General features: G+C 36.9%; 1 protein-coding gene and 1 long non-coding RNA gene across 2 annotated transcripts; both read left to right on the forward strand.

Annotated features, from left to right (window-relative positions):
* The first annotated feature begins 3,962 nt into the window (after positions 1 to 3,962).
* Positions 3,963 to 7,633, forward strand: LOC108551911 (uncharacterized). The gene is made up of 3 exons (XR_001890517.1): positions 3,963 to 5,371; positions 5,463 to 5,693; positions 7,040 to 7,633. It is a non-coding gene; the product is annotated as an uncharacterized LOC108551911 (long non-coding RNA).
* An 11,603-nt stretch (positions 7,634 to 19,236) lies between these two features.
* LOC108551885 (WD repeat-containing protein 26) lies at positions 19,237 to 23,513 on the forward strand. Its single transcript, XM_017906228.1, has 11 exons — positions 19,237 to 19,687; positions 20,043 to 20,279; positions 20,899 to 21,058; positions 21,139 to 21,309; positions 21,501 to 21,674; positions 21,850 to 22,035; positions 22,108 to 22,374; positions 22,463 to 22,608; positions 22,684 to 22,892; positions 22,984 to 23,178; positions 23,333 to 23,513. The coding sequence occupies exons 1-11, from the start codon at positions 19,674 to 19,676 to the stop codon at positions 23,386 to 23,388; spliced, it is 1,815 nt and encodes a 604-aa protein (XP_017761717.1). The 5' UTR covers positions 19,237 to 19,673; the 3' UTR covers positions 23,389 to 23,513.
* Positions 23,514 to 25,192: the final 1,679 nt, after the last annotated feature.

The raw sequence follows: 25,192 nt of genomic DNA on the forward strand, positions 1-25,192 counted from the left end.
TCATACGACTTGTTCGAAATTTACGCTTCGTACGGTTAAACGTTGGAACCGTCTTCGTGGGCACCATGACAGAACGATAACCGTATTTCATTGCAGAAGAATCTCGACGAGACAATGACCGAAGGCACGATTCTCGTGCGAGTTAACACGTTCTCCTGAGTACATTTGGGACCCGAATACTTTTACGACACTCCAGTGATATCGACTTGGATGCGGGTCGCGCATTGGGTATCGTGACATTTTGGAAAGAAAAGAAGTTTCGCTGCAATTTATGCGAAACGCATATACAAAGCTTTGCAATAGAAGATAGAGTTTGTACGAGAATTATTTATCACGTGTAACATAAATGACAAATGTGTGACCAATAATAGATACGTTAATACATTATCGACAAATATATACTTCTAAAATTTTCACCTCCACCGATTATCATGAGCAACCAATTGTCCATCTGGCACGGGACGCGTTAAACGAATATCGCTTTCCTGGAAAACAATTCCACCGACACATTCCAGCCGAAGTACACGCGAGACGGTCAGCCGAAGGTACAATTAAACGTGACGTCAGTCTAGATTCTAAACGATCACAAAAAACCACGTGGAATCTGCCCGCGTCCCATTAAGAGACTTTTTCATATACACGTATACCAGGTTTCAGAGAAGACCCAGGCGTAACGATCGACTTTACGAAGTTCAAATTACGATCTAAACGAATCCACGAGGATTTCGTGCGTTGCACGGATGTATGTCGATTGGCGTCCCGCGGGCGTCGAGAACAGAAGAAGAGAGTCGAATTAAATCGCCCGGGCCACATCCTGGAGTCCGAGATCGTAATTATACGGCGGGACCCCGACTATTTTTGGGCCGCCCGGCCGCAGGCGAGGCGTCGTTAGTTTGATAGTTCCCGGATACGGCAGCCATACGGTTAACGTATAACGACGTTCGTGCCATTCGAGTTTAATAACAGAGATGCGAAAGCACGAACAGAAAAAATGAGCCAGACGACAGCGCGACGCCGGGAAGAAGCCACAGGCACGCAGGTCAATCCGATCCAAGGGCCGAATTCCTCGAGCCCCGGGGTCGTGTCGCCTTGCCCTGGGCGAACCAGTCGGGTATTATGTGCTCTCGGTCAAACGTATTCCCCTCCGACCGCCAGCATCCCTCTTTTCTCTACACGTGACTATTCCCCCCTTTCTATACCTTTCAATTATGACCAAAACGCGCCACCGGCAGTTTGTGTCTATGGGTCACTATTATTGTGCGTTACGAAACAGTCTGTCAGCATTACGACGTCCTATGAGCTTCGCTGTCCGAGTGTCGATGGATCTAGGTTAGATGAAAGTGGGTTTGAAATTTCTTTGAAAGTTTTATATGCAGTTTGTATAGTATATTTGATGTTACCTATCGAATGTAGCAATAATACGTACTGTATGTTTTGTAAACGAGCAGTCCACAATGAGAGCGATAGGTACTTCGATGGTAGATGACTATACGGTCATAGGATATTTTATCCTAACGTTGCGATGATAAAATTACTCAACGTCGACCTAAGCATAATTTTCTGAAACGTATACATAATTTCTGAAAACTCGCCCTTCTATAAGCTAAACTCGATGTATCGTTTCCGACAAAATGTACAGAGACTGTGTAATTAAATATATATATATTTGTACGCTTAATTTTCACCTTTAATTTGTACCTGAACCTCAGTGAAGGTTAAACCGACAGTATTATTAACCATATACACGCTATAGATGCATGCTATTATTAGTCTCAACGTTTACCAACGTTAATCAAAAACAAAAATGGAGGGGGCATCGAACGTCGAGTAACAGAAACTTCGTAAAATGGTTCTGTAAACAAACTGAAGGATTCCATAAGTGGTAGCGCACGGTAAACGTCCATTACATCCCACGAACAAGTTAATCAACGGCGTCCAACCCGAACCTGTATAAACAAAAAGGTAGATGTATTCCTTTAACGTATAACGTTAAGGAACGCTAATTATAAAGTAATAGTGCCAATAAGGTGCACGCCGGCGTTACCACGATAAATGATGGAACAAAAGGCGTAGGGGACGCGGCACGAAGCTTGGTCCACGCCTAGGAAGCTGGAATGCGTAAAGATAACTAAAGATCGTCACGTCGGTAAAGCGCACGCACACACAAGCCCGTTGCATAAGTCCACGTAATGACCAAAGCTGTGGTACGCCTGTCGTGTAAAGTATAAGGGAGTTATGCTCGATTATGCCTCGCCGGGCGTATAAGTGGCGCGCATGCGCGTACATTACCGGGGAAAGGTTGTATGCGTGGGCGTTGTACTGGGGTACACGTGCACACAGGGACGTGCACGCGCAGGCGCGTTAAGTAGACACCGATAAATTGACAGATAGATATAACCTATCGTGCCAGTGGACGGGGCAAGATAATCACACCTTGAAGCACGGTGCAGCACGGTGTTAATTAGACCATAGACGCCTGCATCGGTGTAAATGTGCGCATTAATCGGTCAGCTGGGTAAAAGACGTTGAAACGGAGAATGTTCGTTCGCTAGATCCACGTGGACTCTCGGAATCTCGACGTAACAGTTTCCACCACGGTGCCGCGCGTCGCGATTCCGATGTCGGTGTAACGTGAAACTCGAACTCGAATTCGAACGGGAATGTAATATTTATCGACGCTTGGACACTTTGTGCATAACGCGGAGTAGAACGCGCAGTTGCAGGTTTGTAGAAATTTAATTGATACGTTGAAAATGGAACTTCGCTTCAGGTGGAGCTTGAATGATAATCCAAGTGTCGCATCTTTACCGACATGAAGTTTCAAAACGACTACCATCGCTTATGGCCATCTTTATGAAAAATAGAACACATGTTTGACGGTGATCAATTTGTAAACCTCGGTAATCTTTATAGTTATATATTATTATCGTTACGTATAGTTACTAATAGAATGATGTAGCATAATCCGTTGAGGTTATATTAAAATTTGAATATTCTATTTTTAGCGTTCCAGGAACTACGTGCGTAAAAGGTTCAATCATCAGTTTCTGTGTCCCCTCTTTACCTACTTCCATCTTATCAGGCGATCAATCGGAATTTCAATTAGGAGCTATAAACACGATTTCAAGAACGAACACCGTACAACGATATACCATGACAATCATTTTTCTTTTCAGACGTACGATGATTGTTTCTTTCGTTGGGACGATAGGTCAGGTCATAGCCATCGCTACGGAACCACGTTATCTCACAGCCCGTGACGGATGACACAATGGAGTACATTGACACTACGTGCCACGCTATCTGGCAGTATCTCACCTCATGCCCGCACACGTATACATACGAGCCGGGATGAACGTGTGCGAGCAATTCTTGTATACGCATCGATGTACACGCACGCAGAACGCTGCGAAGGTGGAGGTACTTTCACCAGGTAGCCAAGTTCCACGATGCACGCCGATAGCCAAGAGCAGCCCACTTTGAGAGCTGCATTCCGAGTGCATACTGCACCCTGTATCCAGGTTCGGATTAATACTGCGAAAGACCCGACGTTTCCTGCATCTTCGAAGTTTCGTTACAGAATCCAATTAAACGTCGAATTTCCGTCACGTAGAATTTACGAGTATATACATAAATTATCTAACGATTGAAAAAGGAAAAGAAAAAAAAAAAGAAGAAAAAATAAGCAACGAGTTATTCGAACGTAAATTTCAATCTTGACTCGCGATTATTTATTAGAAATTGTTTCGTCGTATTTATGTCTGTATTTATGACTCGATTGTGTCGTAATGAGAAACGAGCTGATATACATGAACGAGGAAAGGTGTTTCCGCGGTTTACGTTGATTTCCTACGTGGAGCGCAAATGAGAAAAGTGTTTCCGCGGTACATTGACACCACATGTCGCATTATTATTTTAAAATGTTCGCGTACGCGTATAGAACGGCACGCTGGTGCCTCTGTACTTTCACCGGCTACCCAAGTTTCTCGATACTCACGATACGTTCCAAAGGATGCTACGAATATCACGCATGAATATTTCATGTATCTTACAACCGGCATCATTCGAAACCTTTTAATTTCTAACTACGTTTTTATATTCGTTCGTGTCCGATACGATTTAAAAACTCTCATGTTCAATCGTTTATCGACCATAAAATCCTCGAAAATCGAAAAGATCCATCTCGTTTTAAAACGCCGACATGAGCTTTAAACCAGTACATCAACACTGAATTAATATCGATTTTTAAGCAGTAGTTCATCTTAATTATAAACAACTCCCCACTTCCAAAAAGTATTCTTCTAAACTTACTTGAAAAGCAGTACTACCCAATAATTAAAATAATACTATACTTTCGTTGCTATATCAAAATAAGAATAAGAAGATCAAGAATCTACAATTATACTAACAGCAAGTTACAGACCATACGCAGCTATTAATCTAATTTTATGTAAAAACAACGTAACAACGTAATGAGATAGTAACAGAATAGAACAGCAGAAAGACCAAAGAAACCGATGATAAACGGTGAATGAATGCTCCAAGAGTTCCTCGACATTATCAAAATTTACATTCTCGACGTTGCAGGAACAAAATACTCAAGATGCATATTAACCTCGCCATTAACTGCGCAAGCACTCCGAGTTCTCCACGAATCGTTAGCTTTATCGACACATATGAGCTTTTCGCGGGCAAGGGCAAAGGAAAAAACAGAAAAAGAAAGAAAAAAATAAAGCACGAAAATAAAAAAAAAAGAGTGGAGCAGGATAGTCCAGGCTGGTATGGACTTTCGAATGCACAGTGTGTTACGTCTTCCCGCAAGTCCAGCAGTTACTGTCACGCGCGCCCACGCGATCTCGTGCAAAGGACGATAATAGCGCGTTTAAGTACGTATAAATTCCGTCGTATAACTCGCGACTCCGTAGGGCGCTCGAGTGCGCCGTTAATAACCCCGCCGTGGAAAACGACACAAGAAGCAATGAATTTTCAGAAGCAGAGGAGGCACGACCCCCTCTTCCTTCCTCTCCTTCTTTTCTCTTCTTCGGCCCACTACGTGGGTGGACGTCGCGGACGTGGCCGGTCTACGTTGGCTGAATTCGAAGACAGGCCCGTATCGGCCACGAGGCGGCCGATCCGGTATTGCTGGATGGTCGAATTCCGTGTAGGGGGACGAAGATATTTTTAAGAAAGCCACGGAGAAAGCAACGCGTAAACGTAACGGGGCGCCGTGGAAATTTATTCCACACGTTCGTTCGCCTTGCCCTGACAACGCGCGGAGGTAATAAAGAAGTACAAGGGTCACCTTTGCCTAATAATCTTGAAATTAAAACATGGCGGCGGGTGGTAAGAGGTTGTTAAAACCGTTCGGTAGGTATGTAACGAGCATCGTGCTCTTTCCGCTTTATCTCGAAGTAGAATTAAATCCATGGTCGGTGGATGTTAAGCGTCATTTTTCTTTTTAGCGTGATAGGGGTCAGGCGTATTTCATAACACGGATATATTTCCCATTTCACTTATGAATGATTGCGCTACGTCATCTGCCATTCCCTCTCTGTTAAACGAAGAAACTGAAGCCTCGACTGAACTACTTATTCGAGCAAGGCTGAACATTAAACCGCGTATGCACTGGCGCAGACTACACGTTACATACATGTGCATTTAAAGAGGTTATGTAGTTATTAACCCTTTCTTAGGTAAGTGTTTCGGCAGTCTTCACATGGTTTTCCGCTTAACTCACTAGCGCCACTATGACTCATATCTGCAATGAATGTTTATCGTAAATATATCATTGGATTATTTTATAACTGTAATGATATAATCTTGTGATTTTGTTCTTACCACGTGTGTCATATTATTTGTACAATATTGTCTTCGTAAATTTTTCAATTGTATACGTACGACGTGCTCGCAAAAGACCTTTTGCTTAAAAACCTAACTCCAACCTAACCTAAATATTCGTTGCTCGTTTTGTAAATAGAGTTAGTTTATAGAAAGGATACGTCGTTCGTTTTTAATGACTGTGAATAAACAACGAATTTCGTCTCGTTGTAAACAGTACCGACAAGTATCGGAACCACTTGAAGCCACTCACAATTGTTAGAGATCACTCGTGAGCGATACATCGAGCACGTTACGCGTCTGCACCGATCACTCGAGTGACTCGTAAACGTTCGTGAACCACTTTGGCGACCCGTGGATACGCGGCTTAACGCGCATGATCGTATATACCTCGAGTTCGTCAGACAAACTTGGACACTGGTTAATTTTAAAGTTATTTTAACGCCTTATGAACTGTACCTGGCAAACAAGTGTAGGAAAGGTCATATAAATGAGAACGTAATTGGATTAGCGCGTATTACCTCGTTCTGGAAATCTCGGTGTTCTCAATATTACAGTCAGTGCACAAGCATAAAGCATGTAACTCTGTTCGGTATATCTGGAATTCTAGGACTCCTAGAACCAATATCAATACAAAGAGAATACCGTTTGAAAATATCAATTCTCAATTATCTTTCTATCTGATTTTATCTACGATTCAACTAATTACATTACATTAATCCAATATAACGAGAATCTTGCTTATGAGAGAAAAGAACTATAATCAACTCCAGTGTTTTTACTTAGAGACCATTGCTGTTCTCACGCTTTTCTTAAAAGTGGAAAACTCTTGTTTAAAGAATTTATTAATATTACACTGCAGTTAAACCCACTAATCGTGTGCTCAGATACAGGACTCGATAAAAGTCGATAATCGTAAAAAATGTTAGATCGTCACACCTTTCTTGCCATTGCAAACATCATACATACTTGTACAGATATCGTGTAAGATAAATTACATTCTCGGTACTTCTTCGGTTCTTAAATTCCAAATTCTTCATTAGCTATCCCTTCGTATCTTCCAGGATTATTATATGATACGATATGCATACCATCTAATTACTCATATTCATCACTTCTTGTAATTTCAAGGTTCATTTACACGTAATGCTACTCTCTGTTCTTTCAATACCTTACTAAACATAACCTCACCATCTTTCAGATATCTAAGGTAACATACAAAAATGGAGCTAACCTCAACAACAGATACAGGCGAAGCTATATTAAGGTTTCAGAAGAAGTGAAGAAGCTGACAGAAAATATAGAATGAAATCGACAGGTGAAACAAAAGATTGAACAAGAGAATTAAGTCGTCATCGAGAGGTTTTTCAATAGAAACCGCTGCCAGGATCGGCACATGGTATATACACGTGAAAGTTGGCCGTGGCTAGTCTACGAAGAGACACGGTACAAGGGGATCAGCGATCCGAGTCTCGGGGCAACGTGGCTCGTAGGCACGGCAATGTTGACCAGCTCGCTCGCAAATCGGGTACAAGGTAAAGGATTCGTACGTGAGTGGCGTTCCAACGGCATCAGGTTTTATCGTGGATCGTACCGCGGCTTCATTATTCGTTTCTGGCACGTACGGGCATTCACACCCGTTCGAGCCACGATCGGGCTTGCCAGCGGGTTTCTTTCCTTCGTCGAGAGCAGAACGAAGAAACAGAATCCACGACGATTCCGAGGCCCGATCGTACGGCCCTCCCCTATCCACGCTACTCGGATGCATAACGAGTAGTTCTCGCGTTCCTTGCCATTTCTACCGAGAAAGCGCGTACCTCTGAGAGAGGAGATGCCTCTGTTGGTTGTGTGCGCGCGTACGCGTGCGCGCACGGCGGACCGCTCTCTGCCTCCGAGCTCCTCTGAGATATTTTTATCGCGATGTCCATTGTTCACTGTTTACGGTAAAAGCGATTTATGTTCGCTCATTGATGTACGAATCGATCTGAAATTGTAATCGACTGCGAAGGGAGGCAAGAAAAGGGACGGGGGGAGCGGAGACGTCGATTTTCAAGCGAACCATCCGAACCTTTCTATTCTCGTTAGTACTACACTACCACTGGCAAAAAGTACTCGATCAAATGCCAAAGACGAGATCGTTTAAGAATATGGAAACTTTTTTAATTTAAAATGCTATCGTATGAATGTTAAATATTGGAAGGGCTTGATAGAGCAAAATTGGGTTTGAACCTTCTTTCGTTTTTAAGGCGAAGACAATGTAACGAAATTTTTGTTAGTAACTGTATTGTTAATGCGTTTCAAAATTTTAAGTATGACTTGACATGATATCCGAGAATAAAATTGACATAGCTAGTTCAAAGGGCTAGGGGAAATTAATTATGGGACTAACCTCGCGTGGAACTAATACGGAGTTTCTGAAAGCAGTTATAGGTTATAAATTGACGAGAGATTGTAATGGGAATGAATCTGTAAGATATTTGCCTCAAAAATACTTATATTTCGGAATTAAAAATAACCTATTTTTATTTAAAGTAATGGTCGTTCCATTTTCAAGCGAACCATCCGAACCTTTCTATTCTCGTTAGTACTACACTACCACTGGCAAAAAGTACTCGATCAAATGCCAAAGACGAGATCGTTTAAGAATATGGAAACTTTTTTAATTTAAAATGCTATCGTATGAATGTTAAATATTGGAAGGGCTTGATAGAGCAAAATTGGGTTTGAATCTTCTTTCGCTTTTAAGAAGAAGACAATGTAACGAAATTTTTGTTAGTAACTGTATTGTTAATGCGTTTCAAAATTTTAAGTATGACTTGACATGATATCCGAGAATAAAACTGACATAGCTAGTTCAAAGGACTAGGGGAAATTAATTATAGGACTAACCTCGCGTGGAACTAATACGGAGTTTCTGAAAGCAGTTATAGGTTATAAATTGACGAGAGATTGTAATGGGAATGAATCTGTAAGATATTTGCATCAAAAATACTTATATTTCGGAATTAAAAATAACCTATTTTTATTTAAAGTAATGGTCGTGAGAAATGTAGCGAAAAAATTTGTTCACGCGATCTGTGATGTGTGCAAGAGCAAACGAAGTCGAGATATCTGATAAAACTCTGTAAAATTCGAGCTAATCTAACAAGATAATTTCCAACTTTGTTTTCTCTCTTGAGCATCTTCAAAATTGCATATAATCGCTAAAATTGAAACCTTGAAACCTCAATGCGGAAATATTTCGCAACAGGATTTATTCAACCACGATTAAATGATTCAGAATTAAATTAATTTTCAAATTAACAACATTCGTCATAAACAAATAACGCATTACAAGAAACCAAGAACGCAAGACCTCTATAAACAATAATTACTATGTAATCGAATATCTTCCTTCATCTACAAATTCGTTCAAGTACTTACTCCAGTATTCAAATAAAATCAAATTCCAAACAAAAAAATGAAAAACAGAAGAATAAAATAACAATTTTAAATAGCCTCTGGAATTTTTGTATCGGTCGCCCGAGATAAAAATCACTGCACACGCGCGCATACGCCAGCTGCAGTCCACAATAGTGTCGTTCTATTCTATATGTGACCCGGTCCTTGCGAGTCGGAGACAAGACGTGGAATTGTTCGGAATAACCTTCGTGCGGTTTGAGGTCCGGCTGCAACGTGACCGTGAAGGTCGGAACACCGCAAGCCCTTCGCATAAATTCCTTTCTATGGCACGTTCTCCCCTAACTTCAGCCGAGAGGAGTCGTGCTCCTCGACGGAATATCAATGATGGTACCACATAAATTGAGAGATGCCTTCGCGATGGGCTCCTGAGAAATCGCCTTATCAAAGGAACAGATGACGGGGAGGGGTAGGGGAAACGAACGAGTACTTGTAAGTTATTTCACCGGTACGCGCGTGCACGTCCAATTATTTCGCGCGAACTTTCCGCGAAGCGTATTCACATCGGCGCACGAAAGCGCTATTTTTTATTCCGCGCTGTTCGATATTTATGCGAAATGGAAATACGCGCGACGAACCAGCGAACGCGATGGCGGACGCCATGCGGGTACCGAAAAATATTATATTGGGATACCGAAGGTTTCTCGCTGTGTAAGATCACCTCGGCACCCGAAGCGTGTAACTCTGGATGGATTTTATACGATCGGATCGCGTATGCGGGATACCGAATTATTATTCGATGCGCTTTGGATTGCGTAAATTATTCGATGGTAAGAAAAAGAAAAATGAAAAAAGAAAAAGATATCGTAGAATGGAAGTATAAATTATAATTTATTCGTGCACGCTTGGAAGCGGAGTCGAGGTATGCTAGACACAAGGGCTACTCAAGGAATTCTACGGCAAAAAGTTTCCAGAATCCTAACCTGACCCAAGCCAAGGCTCGAGTACCCCAAGATTTCCGGCCAAATGGAAGCACGGTTTGGGTACTTGAAATCCTCGACTTGACTCGAACCGAATGCTTCTAGACTTAATTTGACGCACAAGTACTCGACAATACATAGTAGATTTTAATATTCAAAGACTTTAAAATTGGAACTCAGTTATAGTAGCTAAGAAAAAGTATTAGCATACTATATTACAAGGAAATTCATCTAATCTAGGTCTAGATCTTACGTTAAAGACTTACAGACTTTAAATTATATATATTTCATATATAGGAAATTCCAAGTTTGAATCTTTATAGTTTTCTTAACGAATTAAAATATAGTCTTACTAACCAAAGTTGAGAAACAATGTGTTCATTTATGAATATCTTTATATTCTTTATCTTCTAGGTATATTAAAATTAAAATTAAAAATTAATAATGAAGAAATAACATTTTATAAAGGACATACAAAAGTCCATAAATTATTACTTTGCTTCTAAACATTTGTCAGTAAGTGTAGTATTTGAGATATTTAAGATTGCTGTTTGAAACTTAATTCATAATCACTATAGTTAAAATGCGAAGAAATATGTACATAGTAGCTGAATTATAAATTTGAATGTCTCCATATATAAAACCATTTTCAATCTTCAATTTAATAAATTTTAGAAGACCTTTAACCAATTAAACAATTCGAATGTACGGTATACATTATAAATTATTCCTAGAGACATAAAGCTACACCTAATCTCGTATCTGTCCCTAAACGACAAAGAATTATGCTTGTCTTGGTTTCCAGTCGAAACGAGACGCGCGAAGGAATTCCGCGTCCGTAATATTCGCACGTAAATAACAAGACGTGGAGAAAAGCCGCGGACGTAAATTCAATCGAAGCGCTTACCTTGAGCGCCATTTAAATCAACGGAATTCCACAGCATGCTCTGCGAGAGAGAAGCTGCTAACTACCAGAGTTCCAACAACAATCAACGTGCCCGGGAAGGCAAGAGAGAAAAAGCTGCAGGAGATGCTTCGTAACTTGGCAATAAATTATAAATTGTGATCAGGCAGGCGGTGCTCATCGATGCATTATGGATCGTGCACGAGGATTATGCAGGTCGAACACGGCCATCTGTAAATCCTACTCCGTACATAGAACGTACTACGTGTAATGCTGTTTTACATTTCATCGTGAACTCCAACGATCGAATTGTTGATCGTTACGAAACCATAGGGGCAGCCAACCTACAAATAAAAATTATATGATATTTGTTTTACCGTTTTACCGATAGATGGTTCTAACGTCTATTTATTGAGACATTAGTAAAAGAATTCGGTACTGAACTCAATAACCGAATTGTAATTCATTATGAAATTATAGTGTCGCACAAGATGCAAACAAAAATTGTAATGTTTGTTTTGCCACTTTATCAGTCCTATTTATTGAACATCTAAATATTCGTATAAAAATTTAGGAACGTCATCACAGGTCAAATAACCAAGAATGAAAAATTACAGTTGTCACAATTTTTTTGCAAAAATGCTAACACAGATTGTAAATTAACCTTTCATAACCCACTGTCAGATAATATTGCGTGTGTTTACCTTCTTCTTCAAGCTTGCTTTCGTGGTTTTCAAAACGCACTTATATTTAAGAAAAGTCGGAGCACAAGTGGAAACAGCGTAATTATTTTCACACGCTGAATTTTTATCTTCCTTGATTCTTCGAGAATAATTCCTAATATGAAATCTCTGCGGAATTTCCTTCCATGAAATTTCTCTTATCGACGTGGAATCTAGCGCAAACGCTATTATTCGTTCATTTGATTTCTTTCTCCTAGAAAAATTTATTTCGAGTCAAATAAGATTCACTTTTAATTTTTTGAGTACTAATTTCTCTCATTATACATACATGTGTGGATATGTAATAATGTCAAAGGATACGTGTGTACCCTTTGATAAGAAAATGAAATCGATTGTATTAAAACTTTGATTATGTATCGACCTTTATTTACCAATGTTTTGACGATCTGTATACACATATGTATCTCACTAGGCCTTCTAATTATCTACCCTGTTTTTAAAAATAACAGAAATATCAAAGTCAATTTTATTGATTTAAAATATAGTTTGGAAAAAAAAACATTATGCAACAATAATAATTTTCTACGTTTTCCTTTTCAAATTTTCCAAGTCTACAGATATACAGATTCTACGGCATTTATTAAATATTTTTTTACTTATCTTCATCATTTCTATATAGAGACCTAACCTCAATCCAGCACCCCGCAGATAATCGAAATTCTACTGTATCAACACCCTGTGTATAGCGTGGCGTATATACGTGATCGCGTTTCCCATACCGCCAGCCAGCTAAAGAACGAAAGAACGTAGGAACGAACGATCGTACAGGTTTTCGAGCGAGCGATTCGAAACGGTGCAAGCAGCGGCGTCGGATGCGAAACGATCCACGTTCTCCACTCTTTCTCGTCGTTCGTGTGTTACGAGCACACCCGTGAGTATGACTCATCGCATCGAGATATAATTATGATAATCGCGGACACCCCGATACGCGCGCGTATACGTTGCCATCGCGAATTTCTCGAGAGTGGAGGTTATACGGGAAAAAGGAGGTTGGCCAGGCCGATTGGCCGGGCCAATATTCTCCTCGGTGATTACGTTTCCATCGAGCCCCCCCAAACTACCGCCGTTACGAGAGGACGAAAGCATGTGTTAAGCCAGAATACATCAGCTGTCCCGTGCCGAAAATTCGCAAAAGCCGTTAGCACGGTATACCGATATGCTCTTCTGCTCGACTGCCGCGTCTCGCGCGGCGAAACTCGAAAACACCGCCCCGATTCCGATCCCTTCGACACTGATTACCGGTACTGTTATCAGATATTTAAGCGTCTTATTGAGCAATAATAGCTCACGGCGGTGTCTCATAAATTTTCGACCAAACTTCTTTCTCTTTTTCTCCCCTTTTTTTTCCTCTTTTTCGGATTACTCGTGGTGTACCGCGTTTAACCGTGTAACGTGTGCTTGCGCACGCGCAGAGGCAATGACGCCTTTACCACCGGCGTATGATAACGTTGCGTAACCCTGCGCAGAACGTGCGATAAAAATTTGATATTTACGACTTGAACTTGAGCTTAATTAGACTTTCATTTCGCGTCGTGACCCGCGAACTAGCGTTACCGGTTGTTACTAAGTTTACTCGAACAAATTCGATAGTTGCTCCGTATGTTCGCAGATCGATTACAAGCGTGAAATAAGAGAGAATAAAAAGTAGAAAAAGAGAAACCATGCGCGAGGTACCTAGATAGAGAAGCGACGAAGAAAGGGAAAGGAAGGAAAGAAGGAAGGAAGAAAGGAAGAAGGGGAATAAGAAGAAGTTCTCCGCTGGTTCCAGACTTTATATAGAATCTGGACTGTGTAGCTACCGACCACCATCTGTCGTCCGACTATAGATACTAATCTTCAGTGCTGAAGAGATAAAGGGCGAAGCGGGAGATGGCGCTTTGTCTTAGCCGCCCCTCGATCAAGAATTATAATCACCCCACGGTATCCTCCGAATATTTAGACCTTCGTAGACAATTTTTACAGCTGGCAAGGAGGCTGTACGAGGGAGAAAGAGAGCAGATGGGAGGAATGGAATGGAATCGACCTGGACGTAAGAGAAAGAGAGAAGGGAACCAGGAGCACCTGCGCGTTCCGCCTTCGACCACATTCTTTGTGATTTCCTCGAGAAAAATAGCTCAGAATTCTCGGCCACTTTCGGTGCGTGTTTCTATCTATCCATGCCATTCTAATAACCGTAAAAAATCTAAAAGGACGATAAAAAAAAGAAGCGTTCGATTTTTCCTTCGAAACATTCTTTAACGACGATCTATGATCTTTTCATAGTCTTGAAGAAATTTACGATCTCGATGGATGCACGCTAATTTTTTACGGGATAAGAATTTCTCTTCATCATTGGGCGTAGTATTTAATAGCACGACCATTACTTTCTTTCCAACCGAACGAAATCGGAAGAAGTGAAAATATGTCGGAGGAATCACAGGCCTGGTTAGTTGCTGTATATACCAGTTCCAAGGAACATCGACGGATTGGAACTTTAAGTGAATCTTAGAGAAATGATGGATTTCAAGCTAGGTAACTCGTAAAATCAAGATGAGACTTCTACTTTAACCAGCACTTTAGTCAGAATCGTTATTGCTCCAGAAAGAACCAGGACGATTGAAAAGACAACATTCAAGTACTTTTTAACTGCGTTTTGAGCACCATTCAATTGTTGATTTATCCATTTTGAATGTTTACCATCAATTATTGTCTGACTAATTTTGTTCATTTTTCTGACTTTTAGGTTGATTGTTATACCTCTGGGCACACGTGTACAAACAAAGATGTACATCTCATCGACAATTTTCTTTGTTCTTTCGACCTGCCTCCAAAGGACCATCCAAAACAAGATGCAGGCAATCACGTACGAAGACCTATCCTGACATCATCGCAATATTATTCATTACGGTTCTGGTATCGTATAGTTAATCTCGCACACAGTGGTATGCTTAAACCGTACGTGACAAAGGTAGCGAATTTTTTGTGGACCAAATTTTCTCCCCTTTGACTCCATGAATGTTCTATATAAATTTTTTTCTTTTTGCTATTCGTCAATTGTAATATAATTATAATTTTATGAACAATATTCGACCATTTGATTATGCAATATTACACATATAAATTACCATATCAATTTTGAATGCAAGTTTTCAAATATTTACAAACAATTTAAATTCCTTTACTACACAAAATTGTAATTCCAGGTTAAAATGTAAAGAAAAAAATGTCAACCCTCTTCGAATACTTTTAATAACTTTGAAGTATTTAAATGGATTGAGTTTTTTATTCCTTCTGGATTGGATGAAACACGTTTTACTAGATTAAAATTTCAAACCCTTGAATGCTTGGAATAGTTTAAGCAGCTTTGGTATACGAGATGAAAAAGTGTTTAGATGACCTCTCAAATGTCGGCTAAAGAGATGCCTGGATATTATTTGCCCTAACACACAACGGCCTCCATCGTAGCCTCGAAAAGTATTTTGCACAAGCGATATTTACACAGGACAAACATATAAAAGGCACAAGGCAACAAGGGACGAGGGGTGTGAAAGATACAAAACTAACGCGGCTGCCACGACACGGGTAGTAATAACTTGCGATATCGTGAACACTCAGCCATGCATACCACGACCTGCGGTTTCACGTTAAACGAAAGAAATATACGTTTCCCTTCTTCCTCGCGTGTTTGCTGGTACACGAAATAAACGATGATACGATGCAGGATGTAATTCGTTGAAACATTAATGACAATTCAACGAACCAATGGTTGAAAATATCATATAAGAAAATATTGGTACAAGTCCAATACTGCGTGTTTCAATATTTCTGTATCGGCATCAATATACAAAGGAATGTTTGGTACACTGCAACTGAAATAGAAAGAATAAAATAGAAAGTTAAATCCAATTCAATATAAAACAACAAGAAGTCAGTATTTATGACAGTTTATGAATTACGACAACAAAGAGTTTAGAATATAGCGAGATATGTATTAATATTGATTAAATTTCTAAAACCGGTACCGGTAATCCTTTAGAAAAATGGCTTGAGGACGAATGTTTTATTATGCTTAAACTACTTTCTATATAATGCATGACGATAGTCGCAGCTACCGTTTCCTACGTATTAACATTCAACACAGCAAACCAAAGTCGACGAGCGCCACGCTGGGGAACCGTTTTGTGCCTACAATCAGGCATTTCTGTACTATTACAGCTGTACACGGTAAAACATAGAGATCCAGCACAACCAATGGACACATTATCGCCACATACAAGAATAGTATGTACAAAATACATAAAGTCGTAGTTCTGAAAACGACAACGATTAATTTGAAGAATAAGGAAAATGATACTTTTAAAATCAAATTGATTTTGTAAATGTGCTTTGTAAACATGACGCATCATTTATAAATACGAAAAAAGGTTTGAGAATACTGAAATGAGATGGCAGTATGCATTTATAAATGATATATAAATCGCTGATTCATTATTAATTTAGTAGAAAAAGAACGATCTACTTTTATATGTACTATATATAAGATACTGTATACTTAATTTCACTGTCAAAAATATGTATATACAACCTTTATATTTCATGAAAATAATTAATTAAAACTATAAACGCTGCTTACCTAATTTCAGAAGGTGTGCTCAAATACGGTTCACATTCCGCATTGAGATCACTTTTTCCAGATATAAACCAGAAGAAGTTAACCTCAACAACACTGGCTACACGCGGTCGAATGCGCGGGTGCCGCGCGTCAGAATGTGCGCATGCGCATCCATACTGGAATGTGCCCTCCCCATAAGCAACCTCTTCCCGTCCCGCAACTAGTGATGGACTCGAAACATTTCCACGCATTTCGAATATTATTCGAAATAAAAAATTCTCAAAAATTCGACGAGTTTATCTTATCATACTAATTAACGAACATTGCAATAATTAAAAAACTACATTATTTCATACGAAATTTTACAAAGTCATCAATATAAATTTCATAGCAGTTATATGTTTATATCCGTTTTAAAGCTTTGTGAAAGTATTAAGAACATAAGATTTCTTATTTTTCATGATTTAAATAATTTTCAGGCTAGATTATACGTTTACAGAAGTACCTTAATATTTCAAATATGGTTCCAAATTTTGATATTCTTAAATTTGGGTAGTGTTCAAGACGATTGAAATCTTTGTATCGCAATTTGCACGAAAATTTGACTTAAAATCGATCGAGTGGCCATCACTACATACGGCGCACCTTTCCCTTCTCCAGTCTCATCGCATTGTCGGCCCTCGCAAATCTTCTTCGTCGCACTACAATTGTGCCGCTCATTCCACTCGGCGACGTGCCGTCGTACGGTGATCACCGAAATGTGCATACACAATCTAGTTACACGTATTTAGAAATGCGTGCTTATTATAAATAATTTTTTACATGTAAATATAACATAAATATCCACTTTTAAAATAGAATCCGTTTACTCCAAAACTATTATTTCAATTTCTATAAACATAATCGAATAATTTTTTAAAGGGTAAAGATTTGAAAAACCTATCCTTCCGATTGTGAAAGATAAACAAGAAAATTAAAGAAAATTTTACTTTAAGGAAAAGTTAAGAGTAATAAAATATCATATAACGTTCGCAAAATATGATTTTAATGAAAAATAATCATTCGATCAATAAAAATATATGCGATAATCATAATCGTATAATTTTTATTATATCAAATGAATATAATATACTTGAGGCTGTTACGTATACCAACACGTGGGAATATTCAGTGTTTTCAGTTAGATAAATGTAAGAATTTTTTATTACACATTAATGATATCAAATGATACTAATATCTTAGATATTATTAATACAGGATAAATAATGAATCAGAGTACCAAAACATCGTATGTGTTCTATGTAAATTATGTTTCAAAAATATTCCACTTTCACCGCCCGCGTATTTAAAAAATGGCGTCCTGTTATTTAAATATGTTGCCAATTAAGACAACGATTAAAAAATATGACCGCATATTCAAATATTTGTATATAAAATTCTATCATAATCAAAAACTAAGAAATGTTTCATTTTTATTAGATGCGTGGGATAAAATGTAAAAAAATTATTACCTCTTCTTTACGTTCCTAGTAATTTATCTGAGGAAAAAGAACATCCCGGTGGTGCACGTAATCCGGTTAATCCAACGTAACACAAAGAAGCCTACTTTGGGCGCGCAACAGGTGGTCGTAACGAATAAACACTTTTGCGTAAGAATACTATAAAATGCACAGCACAACACAAATCGCACGTTTGCCGCCGCTTACACGAGATTCTTTGATCTCACGTGAATTTGACGCGTATGAAACGAATTCCTCCTTCTCCATCACACGTTAGTTGAACCGCGGGAAAACCATTTTGAAGTTATCACGAACGACATTCTTACTCGTATAAAATATGTCAACTTTGTTGGTAATTGTAATATGTGCAAGCTTGTAAAAATTTAGGGCACAGTTCTACAAAACGAAACTTACAAGGTTCGACAAAACACCAACACAACATACTGCACCGGCGGCCGGCGACTGACTGACTAGCAGCACACGCCGACTTCCCATAGTCGACGAACTAACCTAACAGTGGAATCAACTTGCACCCCACAAAACTCCACGTAAAGCGCATGAATTATTGAAATTTATCGATAATACAATGTACAATGAATCGTGTCATTTCAGTTTTGAAGATTTCCATAAATTTTTTAATTTTTATAAATTTTAACTAAATAAATGTATGTAGTTGGTTACAAAAATTAATTTGTAACAAATTAGCTTTACAAATTTTTATATTTCAAAATTAGAATAAAATTCTTCTTATCATAAAATGAATTACAATATTTGATACAAATATTATATAAGAGCTAATTTTTTTATTTCCATTGTCTATATTAAAAATTATAAATTTTGAAATTTGTTTATGTACAGCTATATTTTTTGTAAAGTATTATAAATTTATAATGTATTACATTACACTTCTCCATAGTAATAAATAATACAGTTATTTTTATAAAAGATATTAATTTTGAAATGAACCATTTCTATATTACTATAATAAATTGCTTCACGATTTTTATCACGAACATTAGGAATATTTGTAATATATATACAAATAAAAAATTCACAGTATGCAATCAAGACAATAAATAATTAACTTATTTATATTCTAATATTTATAAGTAGTTGTACTAACGTTTCAAATTTTTATTTAATTCTTAAGGATAAATCAAATTACCCGCTACACAATATTCTAGCAGGTAAGTGCTACCATCTTACAATGGAAACTATAAGTAACGCGATTTTATACGCTTAGAAAGGCAACGTTTCTGAGCGGACATAGCGGGCGCCATAGTCAGCGGAACTATCTGCAAAGATCATAGTGTGACGTAAACGACGATCTAAACAAGTATCAGCTGTGTAGCAGTCATTGTTCGTATCCGTTTTGGCAGGCGTGCAAGAATTCTGTTTTTCTTCGTTTTCTGATCGTCGGGCAGCAGGTCCGACGGGATAAACGGCATACGCATTAATCAGGAAGACAAGCGGAAAAAAAGGGGGGAGGCTACGAGTTTTCCGTGCAACGCAACCGTGGCTGCGTGCGTGCTCCAGCCCCAGCCCCACCAACGATCTTAGGGACAATAATCGTGTGAAAAACGGGGCGGTACGCGCATAAGCCTGGCCTCGAGCAGCGAGTCAGACGACGGTGGACTCGCTCCGCCACCGTGCAAAAGGTCTCGTAGTTCCCTCCCAACTACCCTACGACCAGCGGACGAGCACCACACCGATCCTGAGATGGAAAACTATCGGTAACGCAATCAGGGTCCTAGATCATCGCGAGCGCGCAGTCAACACACGAAGGGGCTTACCCCCTTCGTTATGACGCTCTCACGTGTATCTTCTTCCTTGCAGAATCTCAAGACGTATCGACGTCGGATTCCTTTCATATGTGCTGTCTATCAAGCGGTTTTCTTATTTCTTGAAATCCTTCCATCGAATAGTCATAGATCTTTTATAAACAAACATAGCATTTTAAAGTTTTTGCAATAAAAAAAAAAAGAAGAGATACATAAGTCAAGATAGAATGTACCAATTAGTACATATGCTTGTTAATATTCCGGACTACTATTGCCATCACGGGTAACATTTCCGTGTGCATGACAGCATAATGCAACAGCAGACCTCAAACGGTGGCATTTCCTCTGGACTACAGCAGAATGGCTCTACAGCTGACTCTGGTGGACCTCATGCAAATGGCAACATGATACCAGAATCGGATAATGACATCAATGGTGTTAATGGGGAAACGAATCAGAATTTGGGACCGCCGAAAATAATGGACAAAACCAATCAAGATATTGTGAGACTCATTGGACAACATTTGAAGACAGTTGGGCTTAAGTATGCATCTTTTAATTTGATTTTTATATATCTATAAATAACACTGATAAAAGATGTTTTTGAAGGGTCATAATATTTGAAATATATTACGATTAGCATTTGTAAAGCAGTTTATTGTTATTTATATGATATTAAATGAATATCAAATGTTGTGATTCAAACCTTAGAGGGCTTCCTCTTTTACAGTAATATATTTTTAAGGTTTTCTTTGTTTGTTAAATTTTCTTTGTATGTACACATTTATCAGAAGTATTGTATCACAACCTATCTGGACTGCATACTCTGTGGTGGGAGAATGCTAATTATAGAACCTTGAAATATAGTCAGCAGTAATCTTTGCAAGTTATATTTGTTTTATAATGTAGGCATTGAAAAAAGTATATACATTATATATACATAAATTGTATTTATCTGTAATAGATTAATATTATTATTATTAATAGCATTATTATTACTGCTATAATTATTATGTTCAATTCAGATTATAACAATATTCAAAAGAATATAGGTATATTTTTAGCCAGTAGTAATTTGAAACTATGTAAATTTATGCTCTTAATAAAGTTAAATAATTAACATTTCACTATATTGAATTAACAAAATCAATTATCTTTTTCAGTCGTACAGCAGATCTTCTTATGCAAGAATCAGGTTGTCGTCTAGATCATCCAGCCGCTGCAAAATTTAGACAACATGTTATGGATGGAGACTGGACAAAGGCAGAGCATGATCTTAGTGAACTTAAAACATTTTTAAATGGAGCAAATCAAAGTCTAGTAGTAAATATCTTCAAATTTAGAGTTTTTCAAATATGATTGAACATATATGCACATATGACATGAATACTTTTCATTTATAGGAGATGAAATTCTTATTGCTAGAACAAAAATATTTAGAATACTTGGAAGAAGGATTAGTATTGGAAGCATTGCATGTTTTACGCAACGAACTCACACCTTTAGGACATAATACAGGTCGTGTCCATCAGTTGTCTGCATTTATGATGTGCAGTGGACGTGATGAATTACAGGTATTATATGCATTTTATTAGTAATATTCTATTTCAAAGACATATATAATAAAATATGTGTAACATATTATGTAATGTTACTTATGTACTAATGAACTTTCAAAGATTGAATTTTGTATGCGTATAGAAATATTCTGAAACTAACCTGTTACTGAAAATTTGATCACTAGCAAATAGACACTTGTTAACAGACACGTGCAGGCTGGGATGGCAAAGGTGCAGTTTCGAGAGCTGCTTTAATGGACAAACTACAAAAATATCTGCCACCCTCCATTATGTTACCACCACGACGCCTTCATTCTCTTTTGTGCCAAGCTGTGGAAATGCAAAATCAACAGTGTACATACCATGTAACACATACTCAGGTACTATTTGCTTATTTTAATATAGTTTACAAAAAACTTTTAAAAATAAACATTAAAATTTTGGAAACTTCTTTTATAATTTTGCACAATATCATATCATGTCATATCATTTTATTGCCTTAACATAATTGTTTTATCGTTTAACAATTATAATTGGTTATCTGTTGTAAAATAGACAAGTTTAGAAAATGTGTCGCTGCTCGTGGACCACAGCTGTAGTAAAGAACAGTTCCCGTGCCATACTATACAGGTGCTCAATAATCACTGTGATGAAGTATGGTATTGTAAATTTTCTCCTGATGGTCGTAAGCTAGCTACAGGTTCTAAGGATATGACTGTAATTATTTGGGATGTTGATCCAGTAAGTAAATTATTAAATTTAATGAAATGATAAATTTCAATTGTATAAGTAATGATTTTTCATTAAAAACAGGAAACATTAAGAGTAACTCATAGAAAAACATTGGAAGGTCATACCTATGGAGTGGCGTTAATTGCTTGGAGTCCTGATAGCAGTCTTTTAATCGCGTGTGGACCGGAAGATTGTCCCGAGCTTTGGCTTTGGAGTATCGATCCACCTGATTATGAACTACGTGCAACAGTAACTCAAAGTACCGATGATTCACTTACGGCTTGTGCTTGGTATCCTGATTCACGTAAATTTGTAGCGGGAGGACTTCGCGGACAATTCTATCAATTTGTAACATATCAATTAACTTTTAATTTAATGAATTTCATTAATAAACTGAAAGAAATAGTGCATTAAATATTTGAATATGGAATTTTAGGATATAGAAGGTAATGTCTCAGAATCGTGGGAAGGAGTTAGAGTAAAATGTTTATGGTGTAAAAATGATGGGAAAACGGTTCTTGCTGCTGATTCACATCATCGAATTCGGGGCTACAATTTTGATGACTTATGTGATTTCACAATGTAAATTTATAATTGTTATATTACAAATAATGTAATATGAAAGTATTATATTTATTAAAATATTTAATATTATAGATTACAAGAAGATCATCCTCTGATGTCCTTTAGTGTAAATAAAGCAGATCGACTCGCACTTCTCAATGTGGCCAATCAGGGTGTACATCTTTGGGATTTACAAGATAGATGTTTAGTAAGACGTTTTCAAGGCGTTACTCAAGGACATTTTACAATACATAGTTGTTTTGGTGGTGTAAATCAAGATTTCATTGCATCTGGTAGTGAAGGTAAATTATTTAACAAAAATATTTTATTTGTAATATTATTTTGATTAATACTATTAAAATTTATATATAATAAAAATAAATTTTACTATAGATACTAAAGTTTATGTGTGGCATATCAAAAGGGAACTACCTATAGCAATCTTAACAGGACATAGTAGAACAGTAAATTGTGTGTCATGGAATCCTGTATATCATCAAATGATGGCTTCTGTATCAGATGATTGCACAGTAAGAATATGGGGACCTAGGTCATCTTCTCCAGAGAAAGTTGATAGTGACAAGACTGGTAAGTTTATTAAATACTGTTTCATCAAAGCTGTAATGTTTCATAAAAATTATAAAATTGTTTTAATATTAATATTAGTAACCTTTTGATGTTTATGAAGTTCAAATACAAATTCATTTCATAAATTTATACAAATTGTGTGCTTTAATTTTAGTTCCAGTAGAAAGCAACTCTTCAAATGGTAGTGGATGGCATGAAATGGTATCGTAGCGTACTACAGTATATCAGTGTTCCCATGACCTCATGGTGTTCAAAAGACTGTCATAGTGATCGTCATACTGACTCTTTCCTGCCCCCAGCAGCTATCTCTTTATGCCTCATTACTGTAAGTCTGGGTAAATGACTACTGTTGAGAGTAAATGAGAGATGTGTTAGCATCATTTGCTAATTGATTAAACAACTAATGAACAGGTGTTACTTGAAAACCAATCTTTTCCTTATTAACAGATTTTATATGAAATTTTATGGTTCGTTTGCCAGTCGAAATTGAATTTAAACAATTTATCAATGTGAACTAATGATGTAAACTCTTGAAAACGGAGAACAACATAACATGTTGACTGATATAAATTATAACAAAATAGAAATTGAACAAATTCCGTCGTAGCATTGTAAAGAGAAAAATTAATGTGCACTAATAAGCATTGAACAGAGTAAAAAGCATTACAGCAACATATAAAATTTATGGTTTTGCGAGATCATTATCAAAAAAAAAAATTTGTTTTGACAAAAACTGTGTCAAATTTATCCTTTCTAAAAATAAAAAATTGTAAATAACAATTTCATGCTTAATGAATTTCCAATTAATTTTTTTAATCATTGATAAGGGCAATACCATTCTCATTTTTCACTATATATGTAACTGCCATCTTACATTAATATTGTATGTTTCAAATTGTATACAGATGTCGTAAAACATGATAAAAAATATAGAAGTAATATAAATACTATATAAAGAAAAATTTAATTTCAGTAACTAATTTGATGACTAAGTGAGATAAATTATGAAGTTTATAAATAGTTTGAACTCTGTTATGAGACGTGCAGTTTGACGCAATAGTAATCAGAAATTCAAGAAGTTAATAATTTTAATATACAAGAAAATAAACTGGATTTGAAAGTTGAGCATGAATCCTGATATTAGTACCTTTATTCAGTACTGTGATTTTATATCATTAAAATGTATGTACTGGCTGTCAAAAATTTATAAATATTACATTTGCCTTAATATTTTCACACTCATAAAAATGTTAATACACTATCAGTAGAATATATGAATCCTGAACATTTATTTGAAACATTAGTTCCTTGATGTAAATCAAATATCTTTATATGTCGCATTTCATTTATTACTAATATTTTAAACTTTATTATTACAAGGTAATGATAATTACCTTTTATAACTATAATAATATTTTTAAATTACGTAAAAAATTATGTAACATTACAGTATCTTTTAATGCTGTTATTATGTTTTTATATAATACATAAATCTTTGCCTTCTTTTTTCCTCATAACAAAATATAATCTATTGTTTTTCATTTTTCTCAAATAACTTCTTTACTAATAAATACAAAAAAACGAACACAATGTAAATTATTTTTTTTTTCTATTTTTTAATTTTCTTTTTATTTTTTATTTATTTTTTTTTTTTTTAAAGATAACCTTAAAAACTATACAATAATATATAATTATAAATGAGAATATAAGGATATTAAAACATTTGTTTTTCTTCTGTTAAATTTGGTAAAACAATAAAAACCAAACTGGAGGTCTCACAGTATCAAAAGCTGTAGAGTATGTTTGTATAAATACATTCAGAACAAATAATACTATAAACACGTTTACATAACAAAAAAAAATTACATGCAAAGGAAATGTCTGTAGTTTACGCCCCTAAAATTATAGTGAGATAATATGATATCAATCACTATTATCATTTGCATTTACCTGTGGTGCCTTAGCACTTTATAATCTAATTAAAAATTCTCAGATCTTTTTATAATTTGCAATA

The sequence above is a fragment of the Eufriesea mexicana genome, unplaced genomic scaffold (assembly GCF_001483705.2).
Source record: "Eufriesea mexicana isolate 0111107269 unplaced genomic scaffold, ASM148370v2 scaffold5190, whole genome shotgun sequence".
In the NCBI taxonomy this organism is placed as follows: Eukaryota; Metazoa; Arthropoda; class Insecta; order Hymenoptera; family Apidae; genus Eufriesea; species Eufriesea mexicana.